Raw genomic sequence first — 23,724 nt, 5'->3', positions numbered from 1 at the left:
TACTGCATTTCCTCTCTGAGCACCAAATGATGTAATGAACACAATTAAAAAAATGTAGGGTCAATTTAGAAAAGTGATAAAGACCAAAGACAATCTAAAGCCGGGCGGAGAATATTGAAACACCACAGGAGAGCTGTAGTGCAGAAGAATACATGTGTGATGTTGTATAGAGGTGGTTCTCAACTGGTGGGTCGGTGGACACGGTAATAAAAAGGAGTAGGACCAGCGTAAATCACAGTCACAGACTGATGGCACTAACTGTCATAGCTGTTCAATGCACATTGTTAATGAAGTCCACATATGCACTTTTTAGGCATATTTGAATGATAGATGTATAAATATAATATTTTATGTGTGGGCTGCTGCAACAGTTCTTTTCCCCTTAAATGATCGGTAAAGTATCAATCTTTGGATATATCTGGATATTGCAGCACGGTGGAAGGTCCAGGTTCGATCCCTGGCCAGAGAGGACCTTCATGTGTGGAGTTTGTATGTTCTCCCTATGTCTGTGTAGGTTTCCTCTGGTCTCCCCTACCACTAAAAACATGTACAACAGGCCTGAATGAATGTAGTGTGTGAGTGAGTGGTTGGTGGTGGTCCAATGGCAAAGACTGGCTGCCTCGTTTCCCTCAGTCTACCCCAGGGCAGCTGTGGCTACAACAGCAGCTTACCACTACCGAGCCTGGAGTGAATGAATAATGACAACAGTGTAGCACTTTGAGAAACACAGGCTTGTGAGGCCCGAGACTAGATTGAACTCTTCATACAATGTGGCAGTTATATTGTATTATATTATATTACTTCACTGTAGATAATCCTTTTACACCTGATGAGTTGAAAATGAACTCAGATTTGATCTAATTCCCGACATTCCCAGACAGTGGGAGAGCAGGAGCTGCGTTATTTAAACAGCTGTAAGAGTCCACTAACACCTGCTACACACGGCCATCTGCGCTGACGTCTGCGCCGCCTCTCAGGGACACACTGACGCTCTAAATCAAAATAAAGAGTCTGTTGGTGCTGCTAATTAAAGTGCAACAATATCTGCACTTTAGTCTTGCTGAGAGACTTTAAAGGTTTACTGAGTACTGCACTGAGTGTTCATTAATGTGGACTGTTCTCTCCAAATAAACAAATAAAGTGAAGTAAAGTAGACCACAAGGGCCTTCCTTACGAACGCAGCAGGGTGCTTCTGTTTTGGTTAATGTTTGGGACAATGGATTTGTTTTTGTTGAGCACTATTGATACAGGAATGGTCCTACACTGTGGAGTCAGGGACTGGACAGCTGTAAGATCTATAGATATAGAACTTTAAGGTCTAGGGATAAGTGGACCAGGGTTTCCGTTAGCCGGCTGTAGCCGGCTTTTGGCCGGTTTGCAAAGCATATGGCCGGTAAAAATAATTTCCAGCGGCCAAATTGGCCGACAGTAAAAAAAATATGGAGAAAATATAGAAAAATATATTAAATACAACATGTCACCTGGGTCAGTGACTAACATAAAAAAGTGTTTTTGAGACAGCCCCAAATATTAAAGAAAGGTTCAATGTTTTTATCAAAAAGCCCATTTTACAAAGCGCAGTTGAAGCGCCATCGTCACGCTGGAAATGAAAGGATTTTCTCTTCGTGCTTCGTCACATTTTCCAAGAAAACAGTGAACTACAGGTACATTTACTTTTATAAAAGTGTGTTAAGAACTCAGCAATACTTTTGATTAGGATATTCTTTAAACGGGCGTGTTATGTGGTCAGTCAGACTGACGCACTGTCCTGCACTGGCTCTTCCTGGGAGAGTGGCCGTGTTTAGAGGCGCTTCCCTCGGTCAGTCTGCGCAGACGCCTCAGCTTAGTTGCCGGTGGTGGAGCCGCTCAGAGAATAGCCGGGTTTAGAGGCACTTCCCACGGTCAGTCTGTGCAGACGCCTCGGCTTAGTTACCGGTGGTGGAGCCGCTCAGAGAGTGGCCGGGTTTAGAGGCACTTCCCTCGGTCAGTCTGCGCAGACGCCTCGGCTTAGTTACCGGTGTTGGAGCCGCTCAGAGAGTGGCCGAGAGAGAGTGGTTTAGAGGCGCTTCCCTCGGTCAGTCTGCGCAGACGCCTCGTCTTAGTTACCGGTGTTGGAGCCGCTCAGAGAGTGGCCGGGTTTAGAGGCACTTCCCTCGGTCAGTCTGCGCAGACGCCTCGGCTTAGTTACCGGTGTTGGAGCCGCTCAGAGAGTAGCCGGGTTTAGAGGCACTTCCCTCGGTCGGTCTGCGCAGACACTTCGGCTTAGTTACCGGTGTTGGAGCTGCTCTAGAGCGCGGCAGAGCTGGGTCCATGTTCAGTCGATTTGCCCCTCCGTAATATTTCAGCGGTGACAGACCTAATCATTATTTTACACCTGATGTCACGTTAAAGCCCAGCCCTCGCTGAGCAGCTGATGTGGTCAGACCTGGATAAGGAGGGTCATAGATATGGGCTACTTTCTGTCTGAGTTAAAGTGCAGATGAGTAGGCTTCGTCCGCGTGACACCTGCCGCTCTCAATCGATCCACACGCACTTTATATTTGGATTACAGCTGCATTTTCTCACGTCATTTTTTCATTAGCAATAGCCGTCTTTTGGACCCACTAAAGCACTCATGTAGCGCTCTGCCTAAATGTAGATTGTTGTTGATAATAAGCCACGTTCATTATGTATATTTTAATGGCCGGTAATTCCTGTGAATGGCCGACTTTTTACGACCCAGCCGGCCAAAGTGGCCGACAAAAAAAAAGGCTAGCGGAACTTTTAGAGTGGACAGCTCCTAGTTCCCGCCCTCATACAGCAGTCACACAGTTTCATGAAAAGATCTCAGAGCTGTGATGGTGGTGCAGGCTTTACCACAGCTGCTCCTGAGCTCATTCAAGATCACACAGTATCAAAGCTTCTCTGTGATCGTGTTTCAGGGCCTATGTGGGGAGCAAAAAAGAAAAGCAAAACGGCCATAATGTAAGTGTGAATAAAATGAGCCAGCCCTGAGGTGGAGATCTTATCTGCAGGTTTGGGGAGTGGAGCAACAACCAGGAAATCTTTGAGCCAAATCCAATGAATGAAACAAAACACCATTTTTCAGTACCTGTACCTGCTTGCAATACTTACACTTTTTTCGATACCACTTTATCGTTTAATGGTACCAGGCCTATTTATAACTAAAGATATGGTCAGTAACATTAGGGTATGAAAGATTTTGTGGTTAATATTTCATATATACTGTATCAACATGCGGAATGAGCCACACCATTATGCTGTGTTCAGACTGCACCCTTCTCGGGCTTCAAAATCACGGCCAAAGCACATGTAGTTGGACGTTTGTGCTTACTGAAGTCAGACACTTGTCACAAATGTCACCGAGCATCAAGACGCTCTGGCCGCGCGACAGCTCAGAGTGTGTTCGTAGCCATCTTGGAAGTAGCTCTTGGGTATTTTGTAGTTTATTGCTCACTTCATCAACAATTAGCCCCGGGAGAAAACCATAGTTTGTTAGCTCAATTAGTTCGCATGGCACTCCGGTTTTCTCCCATGAAAACAAGTATTATGCACTAATAACGTCAATAAAGCCATAACTACATAGAGCAGCCTTTACGATGATCACACACTGAGCCGGGCTTCACACATTTGTGGTTTATTGCAGACTTTTAATCAACAATGAACTGTAGCAGGTGTTTTTCAGGAAAGAGCTACTTCCAAGATGGCTACGAACACACGTTAGGCACGTTTTTGACATCCGAAAAGCGTGCGGTGTGGACGCAGCATAAGCCTATATCCAGCCCAAACGCTTGAAGGGACATTGGTGGCTAGTGGCTAAAAGCTAGGTTAGCCCGGTGAGCTTGTTATAATCGCCGACAGCTCATTGTTGATAAAAAGTCTGCAATAAACCACAAATGTGAAGCCCGGCTCTCTGTGTGATCATCATAAAGGCTGCTCTATTGACGGTATTAGTGCATAATACTTCACGGGGTCAATGTGAGCTAGCTCTTTACTGCTAAGCTGCTTGCAGTGAAATAATTATTTCCATGGGCAGCTAGCTCTGGGAGAAAACAGATCGACTACGGCCCGTTGTAGATAAAATGTGAGCAATAAACTTCGAAATCAGCCAGCTCAGCTTGTTAAACTCTTGCTTTAATTGACTTTATTCATGCATATTTCTCGTTTTCATATCGATTGTAACTTTAGCTTGTAGCATTAGCTTTGGGAAAACTACAGGCATCATCAAGGTCCAAACACATTCCCAGCACAGATTCAGCTCCTGAAATAAGTTTTCTTGTCGCCGCTTTTAATCCTGGGTGTTCAGGTAAAGAAACACTGATGTGTGTCTTGGTAAATGTCCCAGAGCTGCTGTAGCTCCGGTTCACAACACCATGAAGCTAATCTCCGTGACTCTGACTGTTTACATCAGCGGACCGGCATAGGATCTGCCTCGGTGGCTCCAACGTATGTCACTGTTGGGGAAAACTCCTGATTGGTTGACGTTCGCGAATAGCTCCAAAAATTCCAACTCTAGTGTCGGCCGCTTTCGAGGCGCTGAATGTGCGCCAAAAGCTTGCCACGCACGAAAAGCTTCAAAACATGCTGCACAAGAGGCGAGGGATGCACTGCGAGATCTCTTGACGCTCCCCGAGGCGAGTCCTCCATGTATTTTCAATGTAAACCCGGCGCTTTGGAGGCCTCGTTGGCCGCGTTTGGTCTGAGCCCAGCATTAGGGTAACCAGGTTTAAACAGAAAAGTCCCAGCACCTGTCCCTGTCAGTCCAAGACTCCACTGAAGAAAAGATTTGCAATCTGAGTGGTACTTTCTTGATTAAAGCTGGTTAATACCTGATTTTTCCTGTTGAAAAAGTATTTGTAACTAATAGGTCAACAAAATAAACCCATACAGATTCAGATTTTGTTTCCGAAAGTATATGCCTCATATCTATGTCAGTAATCTACAGCAAAGGTTTCAAAATGATGCCTCTACATCTAAAAGCTGCTGTGTCTCCTTACATCACTCTCTGGCACTGTGGCTGGGACGTGCTCAGATGCATGACTGCCCTGGTGGTCTGCACTGGAGCGGGAGGTCCGTGGACTGAGGAGGCGGCGCTGTTGACATTTCAGTGTCAGTCCTGAAAGATAATGCTCTGTCTGCTTTGAGAAGGTCAAACAAACACTTCAGCAGCTGGCAAAAAACATTACCTGCACTCATGTACACACGACATCTAATGCTGCACACCGCCCCCTGCTGACAGGAGTGTGTCAGCGGGACATGGAGGAACGGACGTGACAAAGGAACGGAGTCAAACTGGGATATTCGACAAATTGTGCAAAATAATTGTGCAAAATGGACAGAATAATACAGGATCAAAACATGCAGTCGAAAGTACTTTGGACCAGACTCTTTGTATTTCTTTATGAATTTATGGCAAAAAAGACCAAGAAATGTCGATTTAATATGAAACATCTGTAATGGTCTTCAATCAGGCTCAATTCCTTTAATGACTTAGAGAGCTCGGAAACACAAATCAAATATTCAAATATTTCAAATATTCAAATATTTACCCAAATACTCAAGTAAGAGTAACATTACTTTACAATAATTAAGTAGAAGTAAAACATAGTGGACCAAAGAATTACTCAAGAGTAACGAAGCAGTTGGAGAAAAAGTGACTTGAATACTGTGAGTAACTGTCTGATTTATGTTTCAGTAGTGAAGAAAAATAAGAAATACATCACAGAGGCACGAGTTACTTCGTTTTTTACTCAACTAAGAAACAGATACTTCATTCTGATATTACTCACGTATAAGTAAAATGTACTACATGAAAAAACTACTTAGAAATAAAAGTACAATTACTTTAAAAAGTGACTTAAATAAATTTTACTGAGCACTACATATAATAGACCATGTATTTATATAAAAGGATATATTGTTATGGTAATGTGCAAAACTATCAACATGAAGCTTTATCACGTCAACAATCATATTATTTAGTAAAACATTTTCTATATCAACTCCTAACGTCTGCAGACAGTTAGCAGGCAGGCTAGTCCATTAGCAGTTAGCATTAGCCACCAAATTATGAACCATCCAGATGTTTTCAGCTGTTGTCAACCGTCGACCACCTTTAGGTCAAAGCCTCGTTAGACATCATTAATGAATGTATTTACATTGATAGTCTGAAAGTGTCCTCGGAGCTAAATGCTAACTCTAATTCAGTTTCTGCTTTTTGTGGCTTGTATACCCACCGCCTGTAAGTTGTGCTTTACAGATTTTACACCTATTTTCAGCGGTCTTTCAAATGAGTAAAAACACGACAAAAAAGACACAAAAACACACAAAAAAGCAATAAATATGTGGCAAAAACTCCAAGAAAAACTGGTCAAAAACGAGACAAAACTTTAACTACAATGTGACAAAAATGTGACAAAAACACACCGAAAAAGTAACTATACAACAATTAAAAGACACAACATTGCAACGTAAAATAGACAAAAAATGTGTAGAAAATGCGTCAACAGTTTGACATAAACGCAGCAACAACGCGACAAAAAACGTTGTGATCAGTTTTCTAGGGCTTAGCTTTCAAATTAGGCGCTACACTGGCCTAAAGGCTGTAAGCTCCAGTCGAGAAGCTGCTAGATTTGGGTAAAGCTGAAAAGGAGAAATTGGTCTCGTTTAAGGCGGTCACAAATCAAGCATTTAAAGTGAAATGGTTACAAAAATGCATCAAAAGACCCAAATCATGTCATTTCATCCCAAATAGCAGTCACCAGGTGTATCCCAAATGAACTAAAGCAGTACTAAGTACTAACTTGTTTACCATAATAAATCCTTTCCGTAGTCCCTCTGGGGGTAATACAAGTGTTAATGCTAACTGTGGGCTAGCGCAACAGTATTTACAGCCAAGTTTGAGTGAAAAAAATGATCTCCATTGTTTAATTGGATGTACAATATTCCTCTGTCCCTTTGTCTTTTCTGTCAGCATAGTATTTACTCTCACGGACAATTAATGAGTAAAAAACTCAACATGCTACGACACCTGCAGTGGCGCTTATGGCCTCTAGGGGCACGAGTTACTTAGTTCTGCTTTAATGAAAAAAAACATCAATTAGGCATACAATTGGTGGATTAGTGAACTCTGCTCAGCTCAACCACAACCCCCCCATCCCACTCTCACCTGGCTTACCCCTGTCACCCATGCCCCTCACTCTCCTCCACCATAGACCACACGCTGCTCTGATTTCCTTCAATGAGATAGTCTCATTAATCTTGTGTGAAACACACATTTATCCGCATAAATAAGATATGTAGCAAAGTAAACATGTTGAGACTTACATTTATTTGCTAAACTGCAACTTTCATGAAAGGCTGTCTTTTTTTGCCATTTGGAACATAATACTTCCATTTAGAACTGAGTTTACAGTGCAGAACTTTTTTTCCCCGTAACCCTTGAACACCTCAGCCTCCGGTGCTGCTTTGCTTTGTGATCATAAGGAGGTGGAAAAAGACCTGACAGCTCCTGTAGATATTGGATTATTAAACAAACTGACATTTGATGAGGATTTCAGCTACATCAGAGCAGGTCTGTCAGAATTTTGTGACTTCATGATCTTTTTGTAAACTTATGTCATAATGCTAAACTGTTGTTGGCAGCTGTTAGCGGCTAACTGTTGCTACGTCTGCTGCTTCAAACATTTGTAATCTCATGTTCACGTGTTTACATGGTGTGGGGGTGAGGGGTGTGGTGGGGGATGTGCTGTGAGTGAGGGAGGTGTGGCGCCGGTCTCCTTCTGTGGTACAAAGTCCGCTGCTGTCACCGAGTGTGGCGCATCTAGTGACGCTTGATGGGAATGCACCGATGCCGAACCGGCAAAACTGGATCACTTAGAGTAGCTTTAATTAGGGGAAAAAACATGGACTCTGCACTTCCAATTGTGTTTTATATATAAAATAAGAGAATTACGTTAGAAAATAAAACAACGGTATTATCCAACTAACGAGTTCATCTCCAAATTTGAGGATAAAGATTCAAAATGCTGTTTCTGTCAGACGCTCATCGAAAATGTTACCCACCTTTTCTTTTCCTGTTCCCATTTCAATTGTATCCGGTAAAAACATAAAACTTATTGTATTGCAATCCCTGTGTATTTGAATAAATGGATAACATTTTCCACACTCTGAGCAACAAAACCAACCAAGAGCAGCCAGTTCAATGGAGCAAATGAGATCTGAGCTAACAGCTCTAGCCGTACTCCAAACACCCGGCAGCAGATTGTAAGTGTAACGTGAGTGCTTACCAGGTGTGTGGGAGCGCACAGGCTGCCTCGGTACTGGTGAAAGTCCGTCTGGATGACACACACGCGCTTGTCCATCCTCACAGCCCCATGTCTGTGGAGTGCTCTGCCCCAGGAGACGGCACATGGGGTTAGCCACACCCACACAGTCTGGATTATTCACGCGCGCTTGTACCACCTCTCAGCCCCGGGTCTGTGGAGGCGGGGACTAGAAGTGCAGGAGGCGATTCATGTTGGTGTGGTGAGAGTTACCTGTGCAAAAGACCGACCACAGCCAGTCATGAAAAGATCCTCTGTGGGAACTATCACTGACAGTGATGAACCAATGGAAGTATGTGTTGACTCTATAGGCCTGTCTACACATCCAGGTATTTTGTTTACGGCCTCCATTCCGAGATACAAACATCCCATCAGCGTCCAATGCACACGAGGCAAACGCAAATCAGAGTTTGGTCAATTTGTGAGAAAAATGCCCAAGTGGTGTAATAACCACCTCCTTATGAAGAAAGAAAACAACAAACAGTTGTTTAGTTTCTACAAATTTCTATCTGCAGAGAAACATTTAAAAAGGCGATCGTTGGCAAGTGCCTGCAAGTGGATCGATCCGGAGACAAAGAAAGCATGGAAGCCACACGATGGAGTGACTTTTCAATGTTAATGTGTGTTCAGAACATTTTCAAACCAGTAAATCACGTTAAACAAATTAAACCTCTTAAAGGGGCTAGACGCAAGTTTGTGATTTTATACGCACTACTGCCATCTCAGTTATGCGTAACTGCAGCTTCTGTATTAAGCTCGTGCATGACGGCACTTCGGACCCGAGTTAACGCCTTTTTGAGTGACAGTGTAGGAGTGTAGGAGGCAGTTGTGGCGAATATCCCAGTACCAATCTGGAGTCGAGGTTCTAAACAGAAGCAAACAAATAAAGACCAACAAAACCCCGTACCAAGGTACGTGACGGTAGCTCTAGCAAACTGGCATTTAGCCAAGTTTACAGTCAATCTGTAGCCTGGCTAACACCAGACTAAAATCACAAGTGATATTTAGTCTGGGGACCACCAATTCATTTTCTCGTAGGAGAGGTGTGGTTTACGAGCGTCCATAGTCGTTTATTGGGCGATACGAAAAAAAAAAAAAAAAGTCTCATGCGTCTGCACGTAGCCCCAGCCAATCATATCATCGTATGAGATGACGTATGACGTACCCGCTGTAAACTTTTGAGCTAAATTATTTAGAACAAGGTCTAAAGCTTGATCAAAAAATACCATCGTGTCTGCTGCTGTCATGTTGGATCCGTAAATAAACTTTTTTTTTAAATTATCCGTAAATAAACTACAAGCTTCCATATATCGAATAGCGCGTCATCGTCTTGCCGTCCCTCCTCGCTCTGTGATTGGTTCCCAAATCCACCGGAGATTTGGCCATGGTCCCCAGGCTGTTGTGCAGTTCGAAATAATTCGAGCGCACACAGCAGCCTGGTGTTAGCCAGGTTAGTCAATCTGGCCCACACCAGTCGATTGAACCATAGACTGTATATAAATGGACAGCTTCTGCTCACTCTTCCCCGTTTACCATAATGACTACAGTCGTGGGGGAATTCATGGCGGATTTGCAGACTACCCCTCCCCAGCTCCCCAGCGGCGATATGGAGGTACTACAGCAATGGCGGAGCAATGGCAGCCCCCAGTGTTGTGGTCATGAAGCAGAGCAGCCAGCGCCCATTGGATTGAACAAGGCTTTCACATAACGGACATGCTCCTCCCACGTGTTTGAGTAGATGACGACATCATCAAGGTACACTGCACACCCTTTCAGACCTGAGACCATGAGATTCATCAACCTCTGTGATGAATCTCATGGTGGAGCATTCTGTAAGGCATCACAGTGTACAAAAACAGACTACAAGGTGTAATAAAAGCATCAATTTCTCCATTCCTTTTAGAAAGAGGGACCTGCCAGTATCCCTTTAAGGAAACGTGAGCTGGAAATACAGCTGAAGAAGGACCACAGCGCAGTGCAGAAGCTGCTGCCTCAGGAGCACAGTACACGAACGCTCCAGGACAAGCTGCTCCACAGACAGCAGGAGATGGAGAACGTCAAGCTCTTGCAGCTGACATCCACACCACAAGAGCAGAGTTTGAGAGCAGACCGGGAGCACCTCCAGGCCAACAGCAAGCTTGAAGGAGGCCACCTTTTAGAGGAGAACGTGACTCTGAAAGAACAACTGCAAGATATCGAGAGAGAAGGTCAGGCCAACAAACCACCTTTAACTGGAGACAGCAGAATGAGGCGCTCAAGTCTGAAGTGGGCCGCATGACAAACCGCTTTGAGAACGAGAAGAAAGCAAGTGAAATGCTGGAGAAAGAGACAGACTCCAGTCACGTGCTGTTGAATGCAGCTACGCAGATGCCGCAAAATTGATTACAGCGAAAACGGACGCAGAGAAAAGTCTGCAGCAGGAGAAGGTTAAAAGCCATAGACTTAAAATCAGCGTCATAGTTGCTCGCCATTGTGAAGAAGTGAGCGCTCTCTCTATGAAACTGTCTTAAGCAGAATTTGAGAAGAACCGTTTGGAAAATGATCTACCGCACGTCACACTGCAGCTCAGCAAGATTGGAGCCTCACAGGAGAAACTGTCCCAGGCTCAGAGCAACGCCTCAGAACTAAGGCGACAACTAGGGAAGCTAACAACAAATGTCAGGCCAAAGAAAAGGCTCTGACAAAACAAAACTTGCACAGAGTGAAAATCAGTGCGTACAAGCGGCAAAACGCTTAACTGAAAAAGAGGAGGAGCTCACCGCAAAGTCCACAGGCAGACCTGCAGACGAAGTATGAGACCCTATAGAGAAATGCTTTGAAAATCAGAGAGCAGAAAAAACGATGCAGAATCTCATTTCTACCAAGTGAAAACTCGACTGGAGCAGAGGATCCAGGAGCTGGAGACCGGGGTGTCCCAAGGCAGATCCACCGTGCAGGACAGCCTCAGTCAACAAGACGCCATCCGGAGCGGAGCTGGAGACGTATAAGAGCATGTACTCGATGGAAAACCAGCTGCGTAAGGCCATGGAAGCCAAACTGGAGCGCACCAACACTCGCCTGTCGGACGCCCATCGGAAACTGCTCGCCCAACGCACCGAGTTTCTGGTCACGACCTTCAGTCCGGGTGTTTCTACGGGTCTGGAGCTGTCCCCGACCGACTCCAGGGAGAACTATCACACCAAGATACAGATTGCGCTGAACATAGGCATAACGAAGGAATTGAGCAACTCCACTGTCCCTCTGATCCCCGCTCCTCGCAGCGCCGCAGTAGCGAGGGACCCTGCGAGATTCGCCACGCAGAAGTAGGACCAGCTCCAGAGAAACTACCAGATCTGAGCCGCTCGATTAGAAAAGTATTATTAATGCTTTTAACCCCTTAACCCCTGAATTTATTTCCAATTATACAAAAACATATATAATTTGTGTTTTTGCTTTCAAGCTGATGGTAAATTAAGTGGAGATTGTTAATTTATCTGTAGCACATAATATAATTGTAGGCGTGTCGTAAATCAGTGAAAAATCTTAATTGTATTCAAATTTCAGCATTTATTTTTTCTAAATGACCATAAATGTAAACAACACTTGTGTATTCAGTTTAGGATGCATACAACACCTAACCTGGCTAACGCCATGCTGCTGTGTGCGCTCGAATCATTTCATTTCATTTCGAACTGCACAACAGCCTGGGGACCATGGCCGAAATTTTCGCATGGATTTGGGAACCAATCACAGACCGAGAAGGGCCAGCAAGACGATGACGCGCTATTCGATATACGGAAGCTTGTAGTTTATTTACGGATAAAAAAAAATAGTTTATTAACGGATCAAACATGGTACATGGTACACAATGGTATTTTTCGATCAAGCTTTAGACCTTGTTCTGAATAATTTAGCTCAAAAGTTTACAGCGGGTACGTCATACGTCATCTCATATGATGATACGATTGGCTATGGCTACGTGCAAACGCATGATAGACTTCTTTTTTTTTTTCGTGTCGCCCCATATAAACGACTATGGACGATCGTAAACCACACCTCTCCTAAGAGAAAATGAATTGGTGGTCCACAGACTAAATATCACTTGTGATTTTAGTCTGGTGTTAGCCAGGCTATACAACACCAACGGTTTCATTTTGTTCTGTGTAAGAAATGGATAACTTTTTTTTTATATCCTTGTATGTTTTTTAGCACTGTAATAAATCTAAATACTACTAAAATGTGGTCACTGTGGGCAACAGATGGAGCTATTGCAGTTTTTCCTTTATAATAATAATTATGAATGGCGAATGTATGGCCTGATGTCGCTAATTCATGACGTACTGAAATCTTCAAATAACAAAAAATCACACGAAGTTCATTCCAATCAGTAATCTAAAGATGGAAACGATGAGCCGCTACGTAATTTTATTTTAGCCCAACTCAATTTACATTTGAAGATTTCGTCAAAGCTTCAGCCTCGATTTGCAGAAATGCTGTTTCCTTAGCGCTATATAAAACCGGCATTTTTCTGAGTGTCATTGGAGAATTTCATGACCCGAGATGAACCATTATTATGCATTTATCGGAGATTACCACACTGCCATGGTTGTATCTAAAGTTTTTCTAGACATTGTTATTGTGTACCCCTCCTGGAACCGCCACCTTAACGTGGTGGAGGGGTTTGAGCACCCGCATTATCCTGGGAGCTCTGTTGTCGGGGGCTTCGTGCCCCTGGTAGGGTCTCCCATGGCAAACAGGTCGTAGGTGACGGGTCAGACAAAGAGCGGTTCAGAAGCCCTTTATGAGAGACCAACCGGCCCGTTAAATCGCGAGGCTTCTGTGGACCCACCACCTGCAGGAGGAGCCATAAGGGGCTGGTGCAATGTGATTTGGGAAGCTCCAACGACTGCCCCCACGACCCGGCAACGGACAAGTGGAAGAAGATGGATGGATGGATGGATGGATGTTATTGTGTACTGATACATGCATGTTGTCAGGCCAGGTTTGCCACGGGTCCGTCCGTGAGGCAATCCAGTCTGTGGGAGAACTGTTAATTCCCTCTGGATTTCCCAAAGTTCCTCTGACTTCTGATCCTTCTGACGGTGCGGCAGGAGGCCTTGCGGCCACTCTCTTGTCCCTGTTGTTGCGTGTCCCACCACCTCCAGCGCGTGACGGTGTCACGTCTATGAACAATGAACAATTGCGTAATGGACAATAGCGCTGTGCTCTAGTGTGTGGACTAAACTTCTCATAGGACAGTTGACTGATCTTTTTTTCCCTTTGTTTTCAACCCGTAAGTGAACGGATGTAAATACTGTTGTATATACCTGTACATATGGCTAGCCAACACTAAAGTTAACCTGGTGGCACGCATACCTGTGTGTAGTACTTCCTTTAAGCACTAGTTGTTTCTCCTGAGAGACAAACATGAAATCTTAAGCAAAGCACTTGCATTATTTTCCATATCAGAAGTGTTACATCACCAAGGGTAGGGGGCCAGTACTCTATAACCAGGACTGACTCACACAACTCTGTCTGTCCTATTTTTGTTTCAAACTTCTTTGAGAACGCTCTTTACATTTTAGTTCCATATTGCACAACATAAGAAATAACTTTTAATGTTGATCCTCCTAAAACAAAAATATAAAGGATCTATATCATGCTATTTCAGCCATTCCAAAGTTAAGTATAGGCATTTATATGAATGATTATATGAATGATTGTACCACTACCGCTATTGAGCACTCATTTTTGTGATAAATATAAGTGTTTTCTGGAGGTATTTTTCAAACCCGGAAGACACAACGCTTCGATTCAGTTAACTCCGCCCCCTCTCTCCGCACATACTTTACCGTAATATAAATAAACAGCAATAAGTGAATATACTTCACAATGCAGTTATCAGGAGCTGACATCTGCAACACAGCTTCATAAATGGCTAACACACAAGCTAATACACGTTTGGATTGACTCACCGCTCTGGTCCATCGCTGTTTACATTATGGGACTCGCGTTGGTTATAAAAGTTAATCCACTTTGATTCTGGCGAAGGTTCCTCAAACATCCATCAGTGACAGTCACAGAAAAACAATATTTTGGTGATAGTCGCTGAATCCCGGAGAAAAAAACAACTTCTGATGGCTTCTTCTTTAGGAAGGTTGAATCATAGACTGTATATATAGTCCTGTCCACGTAGCCAAACGCGCTTCTTTTTCTCCCTGACATTATCGTTGGGTAAGAATAAAGAACAGGTGTGTCCAGAATAAGTTACAACGAGCTCCATCTTCACAGCTGCAGCGCAAACATGACGTCTGTTCAGATGCTCAGGGGATGTGTTTGTTTTGGCCCCAGCTGACCTGGAAGCACCTCGGGCACATCCTTTCTTTTTTTTTTTTTTTTTTTTCCTTTTCCTTTATTTATTTATTTATTTCTTACAACAGAAATAATGAAAAGGGTGGTTCCCAAATTAAAATCAGGCCGCAAGCATAGAATTAAGACATTACATTACAGACGTCGAGCACTTCCGTTCCGCTGTGACGACACAACTGAGCAGGTCAGTCGTTCACCAGGAGAGGGCGGAGCAGCTGCTCAGAGAGCAGGATTCAGGAGGATTACTGAGAGCTGCGTGAATGAAGCCACAAACCACTCTGGGGGTGTTTTTGATAAGGAAATAGCATAACAACATGGCTAAAAGCTCCAAAAAGTCGATTTTGCATGATATAGGACCTTTGAAGTTTTAAAATGGCTTATGGCACAGTTAATAACACTACACATGTAAGAGAGCTTGAATGAGACGCGAGGGTTGGAAGTTCTGATAGGCCCCTCGCATAGTGTCAATTGTAATGTTTCATATACAGAACCGAGCAAACACTTTTTATGCATCAGCTTGTCTTTATTTTCAGCACATCCATTGTGCGATTGAAATAACTCCAAATACCGTATGTTTTCTTTTTTCTCTATGAGCTTCATAAGTATCTTGTCCCTGAATGGTCTGTTATAAGTCTGTGAAGTCAAAACTACTGGTGACGACATCATGGAGCTCATTGATTAGTTTCTTTAGTTTACAACATGATTCCATATGTGCTCATTCATAAATGAACGCCTTCTGTGAAAATCTGTAGTGGAAATAGTTTTGAAATAAAAGAAAAAAGTTGACAAACGTACAGTACAATATGAATATATATAGTATAATAATGGCATAATCCGCCCTCAGCGCTAAATGTGCCAAATGTGTGAACTTTTCTTACCTGACTGACTACATTTGATAAACCGGACATTGCTGAAAACTGCATTTTTATGTTGGCCTGCTCAACCACAGTGTAGGGAATGTACGGCGTATCATCCTTATGAGGCCAACCAAAACGATGGCATGATGTGGCTGAAGCCTGTGATGATCTGTTGCAGAGACATTTTATTAACATCTATAATAAGTTAATCATAATCCATGTATGAGCCTGTAACTGACTGACTTACACTTACCTTACCTACACTTCTCACTTACCTTACGTCAGCCAATTCCCTCTGAAATAGGGTTGGGCGATGTCCCCTTAATTGGCCGTTGACAATGTTTACAGTGAACCATCTCATTATAAGCATTTTAAATGACATTTGCATAGCCTATATATATGCTGCATATGGTTTATGTTAGGAAAAAATGTGAGATTGCAGGATAAATGGATCTAGACTAAACATCATCTGAACAGAGTCACGGAACACAAATTTTGCAAAAGAAATGTGTTAAAACTCTGCGTAAAAGTCTGGGAGAACGACTTATTCAGAGCGTCAACTCCTCCTCAATACCAAGGCTCTTATCACACTTATACGAATGTAAATCGGAGCTTATTACTTGCACTTGCTTAGTAATGTTTAAGAAACAGTGGGTGAAAGGGACAATATTTAGCAGTTTGCGTCGTAGCTTACATTTTTGAAGCCGCTCCACGCGCCGCCCGGTCCGTGTGCTCGTAACCTCGTGCCTCCTGCACCACGCCTCTTTCTGTCCTCTCTCTTCTCTCGGGCTTTTGTGAGAATAATCCAAACCCATGCATGCTCAGCTAGCTCCAATGTGTGATTCCTTGTGTTTAGTTTCCGTACGAAGCGAAGCAAAGCAAAGCAAAGCGAGACCACGCCAGGGTTGCCAGGTCTGTGCAGCCAAACCCGCCCAAAAATATCTGAAAACTGCGGAAAACCCGCGGACAGAAGGCGCGGCTGGAATTTTCAATATTGTTTACTATGTAACAGAGCCCATGTGCTGCTGCAATGATAAAAAAACGCCCCTACCTCCCTCCCTTATTGAAAAAGCAGCTTACAGAGCCTTGGATTTGCCTTCGAAACAGTGATTTTGATCTAAGATAAGATAATAAGATGGAAATAAACAATTTGACATTGATTACAGTAAGGCAAAAAAACACGGACAGTTTTTTCCACCTCCGGAATGGCTTGACGTATCGAAGAAGTAAAGCTGGAACACGCCTGTATTTACAGTGCCTCTCGAAAGTATTCATACACCTTGGACTTTTGCACATTTTGTCATGTTTACAACCCTAAACATGAAGATTTTATTTTGACTTTTTTACTGAAAGTTCACACACAAGTAACAGACAACTGTGAAGTGAAAGCAAAATGATACATGATTCCGTTATTTTTCAGAAAAGTGAAAAGTGGGGGGTGCATAAGTATTCATACAGCATTAAATTGCCTTTGTAACATTCCTAATGACTCCAGAATGTTCACTCCTTGGCCTAACCATTAAATAGAGGCCACCTGTGTGTAATCTACTCTCAGTATAATTTCAGCTGTTCTTTTAGGCCCTCAGAGCTGTGGTCGGAGTGTATTGGTCACTAAACAACATCATGAAGGTCAAGGAGCACCAGAGAGGTCAGGGATAAAGCTGTGCAGAAGTTTAAAGCAGCATTAAGTTACACAAAGATTTCCCAAGATTTAAACATCTCCCGGGGCAACTGTTCAATCCATCATTCAGAAATGGAAAGAGTATAGCACCACTATGAGCTTACCAAGACACGGTCGTTCACCTAAAATATTAGATCGAATAAGGAGAGCACTGGTCAGAAATACAACCAAGTGCCCCAAGATAACTCTGGAGGAGCTGTGAAGTCCTGCCGCTGAGCTGGGGGAATCTGTACATGGGACAACTATAAGTCGTATCTACACAAATCTGGCCTTCATGGACGAGTGGCAAGAAGAAAGACATTATTGAAAGGAGGCCATAAGAAATCCTGTTGGAAGTTTGCTAGAAGTCACATGGAGGACACAGCTCCATGTGGAAGAAGGAGCTTTGGTCAGAGGAGACAAACATTTAACATATTGGCCCAAATGCAAAACGTTTTGTATGGAGCAAACCTAACACTGCTCATCGTCCTGTGTGCACCATCCCCTGTGTCAAATATGGGGGGGGGAGCATCATGCTGTGGGGCTGCTTTTCCTCAGTGGGGACTGGGAAGATGGTCAGAATAGTTGGGAAGATGGATGGAGCCAAATATGGGGACATTTTGGAGGAAAACCTGCTGGAGCCAGCAAGAGAACTGAGGCTGGGGCGGAGATTCACCTTCAGCAGGACAATGATCCTAAACACAAAGATAAATCTACAATGGAATGGTTTAAAAATAAACATATTAATGTGTTAGAATGGCCCAGTCAAAGTCCTGACCTAAATCCTATTGAAAATCTTTGGAAAGATCTGAAAACTGCTGTTCACAAATGTTCTCCTTCTAATCTGACAGAACTTGAGTTGTTTTGTAAAGAGTAATGGGCTAAAATGTCAGTCTCTACTGCAAATATTGTAGAGTCAGATCCCAAAAGACTTTCTGCTGTTATTGCAGCAAAAGGGGGTTCCACAAAGTATTCATTCATGCTGTATGAATACTTATGCACGCCACACTTTTCACTTTTCTATTTAAAAAAAAAAAACAGAATCATGTATCATTTTGCTTTCACTTCACAGTTACGGTTACTTGTGTGTGAACGTTCAGTAAAAAAATAAAAATAAAATCTTTATGTTAAGGGGACTATAAGGAGTTTAAAAATGTTAAAATTAAGTATTTTCCTCCCCCTACATGTTCCAGCCATGTCCTAATGTGTAGAATGAGCTCAGACCTGTTCACCACAACTGCCTCTAAAATCCTGTACGGTCACTCAAAAATGTGTCACTTCGGCCCGAATTGCCGTCATGCACGAGCTTAATATAGAAGGTGCAGTTACACATATGGCCTGAGGTGGCAGTAGTGAGTATAAAATGGCGAACTTGCTTCCAGCCCCTTTAAGGGTTGTAAACATGACAAAATGTGCAAAAGTTCAAGGTGTATGAATACTTTCGAGAGGCACTGTATAAACACATCCATTTGGACACTATGGGGTCATTTAATAAGACAGGTCGTAAATAGAAAGGGGAAGCTAGTAAATAGAATATGGATTTTTGTGGGCATATTGCACCAAGTTTACCTTTGAAATTGCCTGAATCACACTATTATGGCCCCAAATCTGCCAAGTACATGACAGAATGACGTGTGAGTTAAAAAGGTGCAAAGACTGTGCTGCCAATCCACTTTTGCTATTTATTTTTGAACACAGCACCTCATATCAATCTGTTGGCCATCTGTCATTGTAATTCACTCTTGTGCCACAGTGTGTCGTCTTTTTGCCACATCTTGAGCCAGAGGGCAGAGCTGCAGTAGAGATAAGCAAAGTCTGACGCCTAGTGGGTTTTTATAAAATCACGTGGTTGGTGCAGAAGGCTCCGCTTCAACAGCACAACAGGAGTGACTCCTACAGAAAGCACCTCACAAACTCACCACATCACGCAGGAAAAGAACAAGACAGAATAACACAGTGAAGGACAGTGTTTTTAAACAATTTTAGTTGTAAATTCTTGCAGAAAATAAGTATTTAACATCAACAAACAAAAAGGAATACTGGCTGTCACGGACCTGTTACTTTTTCTCTTCTATCCTCCAGGAGTTACCTGTATGAATGGCACCTGTTTGAGCTTTTTGTCTGTACAAGACACCTGTCCACACCTTCAAACAGTCAGACTTAAAGGGATATTTCAGGATTTTTGACATAGGACCTCATTTCCTAGTTATCCAGAGTGTTGCTGGTACCTGGAGATATTGTTTTGTTATTCATGCAGTTCTTATGTTTGAAGAGTTTCGTGGCACTAGGCTAATGCAAGGCTAGCGCATTTCTACGATGCTAGCTAGCTTGCATTAAAAACAGTCTTACGCACTCCACATCGCATCTTAGGCAAATCACTTATAACGCCACACTGTTGAGAAGTTTAACCATAACATGTGCTTAACTAATGTTTTAAATGCATTAATGATTATGCTTTATATTGCAGACACTTGGGAGGTTTAGAAACTGCACGCACATGCAACAACTTGCAAACACTTGCTTTATGCCTTTTCCTATAACCATGTTAGAGAAAAAAACTAATGCAGATGGTGAACTTCCTGCCATTCAGCGAAAGCCTGCAAGGTGTGAACAAAGCAACATCAAGTGTGCGAGGTCAAGGAGTCAGATATACGTGATGGAAGGAGGAAGACCCTGCACCGCCTCTTCATGCATATTCAATATTATCATTGTATAAATATATGAGTGCAGGGGAAATGCGGATGACGAAGTCCCGTGCACGTATTGTTGACAGGGAAAGACAAGCGCTCAGGTAATTTTGTATTAGAATTAGAATTGTATAGGGAATAAACTTTTCTTGATTAATTGATTGAATATTGTCCTCTTTTCTCCAATAAACGAACACACCGACAAGACTAACAATATAAATGTCTGTGTCGATAGAATAATTTTTGGCATATAACTGACCTTGCATCACATGAATGATCGCATTTTGAGGGACTATTTTCTAGCAGATCACTCCGCCGCTGCGTAGAAGAAGAAGAAGATCTTTTAAAGTCCCACTGGCCCACAAAGACGTCTATAAAAAGTCATTTGTTCCAAAGGCAATCTCCACTTTGAACGATCACAAACCATAGTCCTGCTGTTCATTATTGTTATGTTGATTTTAAATGTGCCTGTGTTTTTATGGAAGTGTGTGTGCATGTTTGAGCCTGTCAAAGACGAATTTCTGTCGCCTTTGGGGACAGACAATAAAGTTCTTCTTATCTTATCTTATCTTATCTTATTTATATAGCGCCTTTCACAGACATAGTCACAAAGCGCTTTATATGAGACAATTGTACATTCACTCCATACTCGGTGGTGGTAAGTACGTTTGTAGCTTCAGTTTCCCCTGTGGGAGACAGACAGAAGCGCTCACACGTCTGCACCAACGCTCCCTCTGACATCACCATACATTCACTCACACACATCGTTCATCCTGGCCTATTGTGCATGTTTTTAGTAGTAGGTACCCGGAGGAAACCTACGCAGACACGGGGAGAACATGCAAACTCCACACAGAAAGGCCCCGTCCAGGTGGGAATCGAACCCGGACCTTCTAGCTGTGAAGCGAGAGCACTAACTGCTGCGCTACCGTGCCGCCCGTAGCTTATACAAACACAAAGCTGATGCTGCTCAAATATAAGGTATTTTAAATGCAAAATGGTTCAAATTATTCTATCGACACAGACATATCGTTAGTCTGGCGTCACGCAGCCAACTCACGAGAAAGGACGCAGTCTGGACCTGGTCATCACGTATGGCCTGTCCACTACTGTGTCCTCTGTGTCCGTGCCCAACAAAAGACCTACAATACAGCAATAAGAAATGTAAGAAACAAATTATTTTCCACAATAATCACCAATCATAAAAATAACCCAAAAGTCTTATTCTCAACAATAGAAAATGTTTTAAACCCTAATTTAAACAAAATTCCTTTTAACCCCACAGACTTTGCAGACCACTTCAGAGGAAAGATAGACACTATCAGATATAATATTATATCTACCCAAAGTAACACGGTTCTAAATACATCTGATGGTCTATTTGTTCCTGAGGAAACACTGGACAGTTTTGTCCTGGTTAATGCTGAGATGCTTGATAAAGCTTTCTCCTCAGTGAGGCCCACCACATGTCTTTTGGGCCCGGTCCCAACCATGTTTTTTAAAACATTTTATGGATCTTTTAGAGACGAGCTTCTAAGCATGATGATTTGATCTCTTCAGATGGGGGTCTTCCCTGCTGCGTTTATAGGGGCGGTGGTGAGGCCGCTGTTGAAGAAGAGCAATTTGGACTGTAAAGATTTTAACAATTTCAGACAAGTATCCAACTTACCATTTTTAAGCAAAATCTTAGAAAAACTTGTCTTTATCCAACTTAATGATTTTATTACTGCACATAATGTCCTTGAGAAATTCCAGTCCGGCTTTAGAGTAAACCACAACACCGAGACTGCCTTCTTAAAGATTTAAAATGACTTTAGATTAAATTATGACTCACAGAAGGTCACAGTGTTGGTTCTCCTGGATCTGAGCGCTGCCTTTGATACAGTCGACCACACTATTCTTTTAACTTGTTTAAAACAAATCGGCCTCTCTGGTGCTGTACACAAATGGTTTACTTCCTACCACACAGACAGGACGTTCATGGTGAGTGCGGATACCTGCTCCTATAAGGTCCATGGAATTACATGTGGTATGCCCCAGGGTTCAATTTTAGGCCCAGTGCTTTTTGCATCTGTATTATGCTCCCTCTTGGTGATGTCATCAGGAGACACAGGGTCAATTTTCACAGTTATGCTGATGATACACAGTTATACAGTGGGGAAAAAAAAGAATTTGGTCAGTTTCACATATACATTCTATTGGATTTTGGCCAAATACTTTTTTTCCCCACTGTATATCTCCATATCTCCTGATGACACCAGGCCAATAGATGCACTTTTTAACTGCATTTTGGATATCAAATTCTGGATGGCAGAAAACTTTCTTCAGCTTAACCAGGACAAAACTGAAATGTTAATCATCGGCCCTGAGAGAGAGACTTTTAAACTACAGTCACTGTCTATTAACCCTTCCTCACAGGTGAAGAACCTGGGTGTGATCTTTGACTCTGAGCTGGCGTTGATTCCACACATTAAGAATATCACAAAGATAGGTTTTTACCATCTAAAGAACATAGCCAGAGTCCGCCCCATTCTCTCTTGTGCCAACACGGAAACGCTAATGCATGCTTTTATCACCAGTCGTATTGACTACTGTAATGCCCTGCTTTCTGGTCTTCCCAAAAAGAGTATCTTGGGTCTACAACTTTTACAAAATTCAGCAGCTCGTGTCCTGACGAAGATCAGGAGGCGGGACCACATTACACCGGTTTTAGAATCGCTGCATTGGCTCCCCGTGTGTTTCAGGATCGATTTTAATGGTCTTAATGGTCTTGGTCCTTCTTATCTTTCAGAACTGCTTTTACCTTACGAACCTTCACGGCCCCTTCACTCCTCCGGCAGGGGTCTCCTAGTTATTCCTAAAGTCAACAAAAAGACTCATGGTGAGGCGTCTTTCCAATTTTACGGCCCTCGCCTCTGGAACGACCTGCCGGAGGAGCTGCAGAGAACGTTCATGTTTTTAAGGGCAGGCTCAAGACCCACCTTTTTAGCTTAGCTTTTAACTGACTAACCTATTTATAATCCTAATATATAAAAAATATACAGTATATGGGAGGTTGTGCCAGGCGTATTGTTTTAAATGTTGTAATCTGTAAAGCACTTTGTGATACCTTTCGGTATGAAAAGCGCTTTATTAATAAAGTTTGATTTTATTTGGCGTTATAAGTGATTTGCCTCAGGTGCACTGTGGAGTGCGTAGAAAAAAAAATATATAGGGCCTCATTTCTTAGTTATCCAGAGTGTTGCCAGTATCTGGAGATATTTTTTTTGTAATTTTTGCAGTTCTTATGTTTGAAGAGTTGCGTGGCGCTAGGCTAATGCAAGGCTAGCGCATTTCTACGATATCAGCTAGGCTGCATTAAAAACAGTCTTACGCACTCCACAGTCTTACGCACCTGAGGCAAATCACTTATAATGCCAGACTAATGATATAAATGTCAGTGTCGAAGCTGAATGTAATATTTTAACTGTAGTTGCTCGTATTTGCAAATAGAAATGAAAGTTGGTCTTTAAATTCCTGCCGAATTGTCCTTATTTTGCCTCTTTAGTGAGTCGCACTCTCCCACCACCAGAGCAGAACTAACGGGACACTGTGCTCATTTAGTCACATCCCTCATGTGCTCAACTGCTGCTGTCTCCCCAGGCAGCCGGGTCTTACTAAAATACGTTTTAAATGACACGCTTTTTTAGTGCACATTTAGTGCATCATCCGTCAAAAATTAAAAAAAAAGAATCCATATTGAATTTTGAGCTGTGTGTATGATCATTAGACTAAGAAAGACAAATGGAAAAGTGCAGGGAAAGTCCTGTGAAATGCAGAGTCAGACCCGCTCATGCCTGGCCTCTGTT

General features: G+C 42.8%; 1 protein-coding gene across 1 annotated transcript in view; it reads right to left on the bottom strand.

The window, feature by feature from the left end:
• The window catches only part of LOC306978223 (uncharacterized protein MYH16), a gene marked incomplete at its 5' end in the record, with an annotated part of 61,142 nt that extends 52,779 nt beyond the window's left edge, over positions 1-8,363 (bottom strand). Inside the window, one exon of the mRNA XM_079576749.1 lies at positions 8,289-8,363. Within this exon, the coding sequence (XP_079432875.1) occupies positions 8,289-8,363 (75 nt within the window). The remainder of the gene's footprint in view (positions 1-8,288) is intronic.
• Between the last annotated feature and the right edge of the window lie 15,361 nt (positions 8,364-23,724).

This window comes from Gobius niger (genome assembly GCF_951799975.1).
Source record: "Gobius niger genome assembly, chromosome: 19".
NCBI classification, from domain to species: Eukaryota; Metazoa; Chordata; class Actinopteri; order Gobiiformes; family Gobiidae; genus Gobius; species Gobius niger.
Note: the sequence above shows the minus strand (reverse complement) of the source record. Positions and strands in the feature narration are given on the sequence as shown.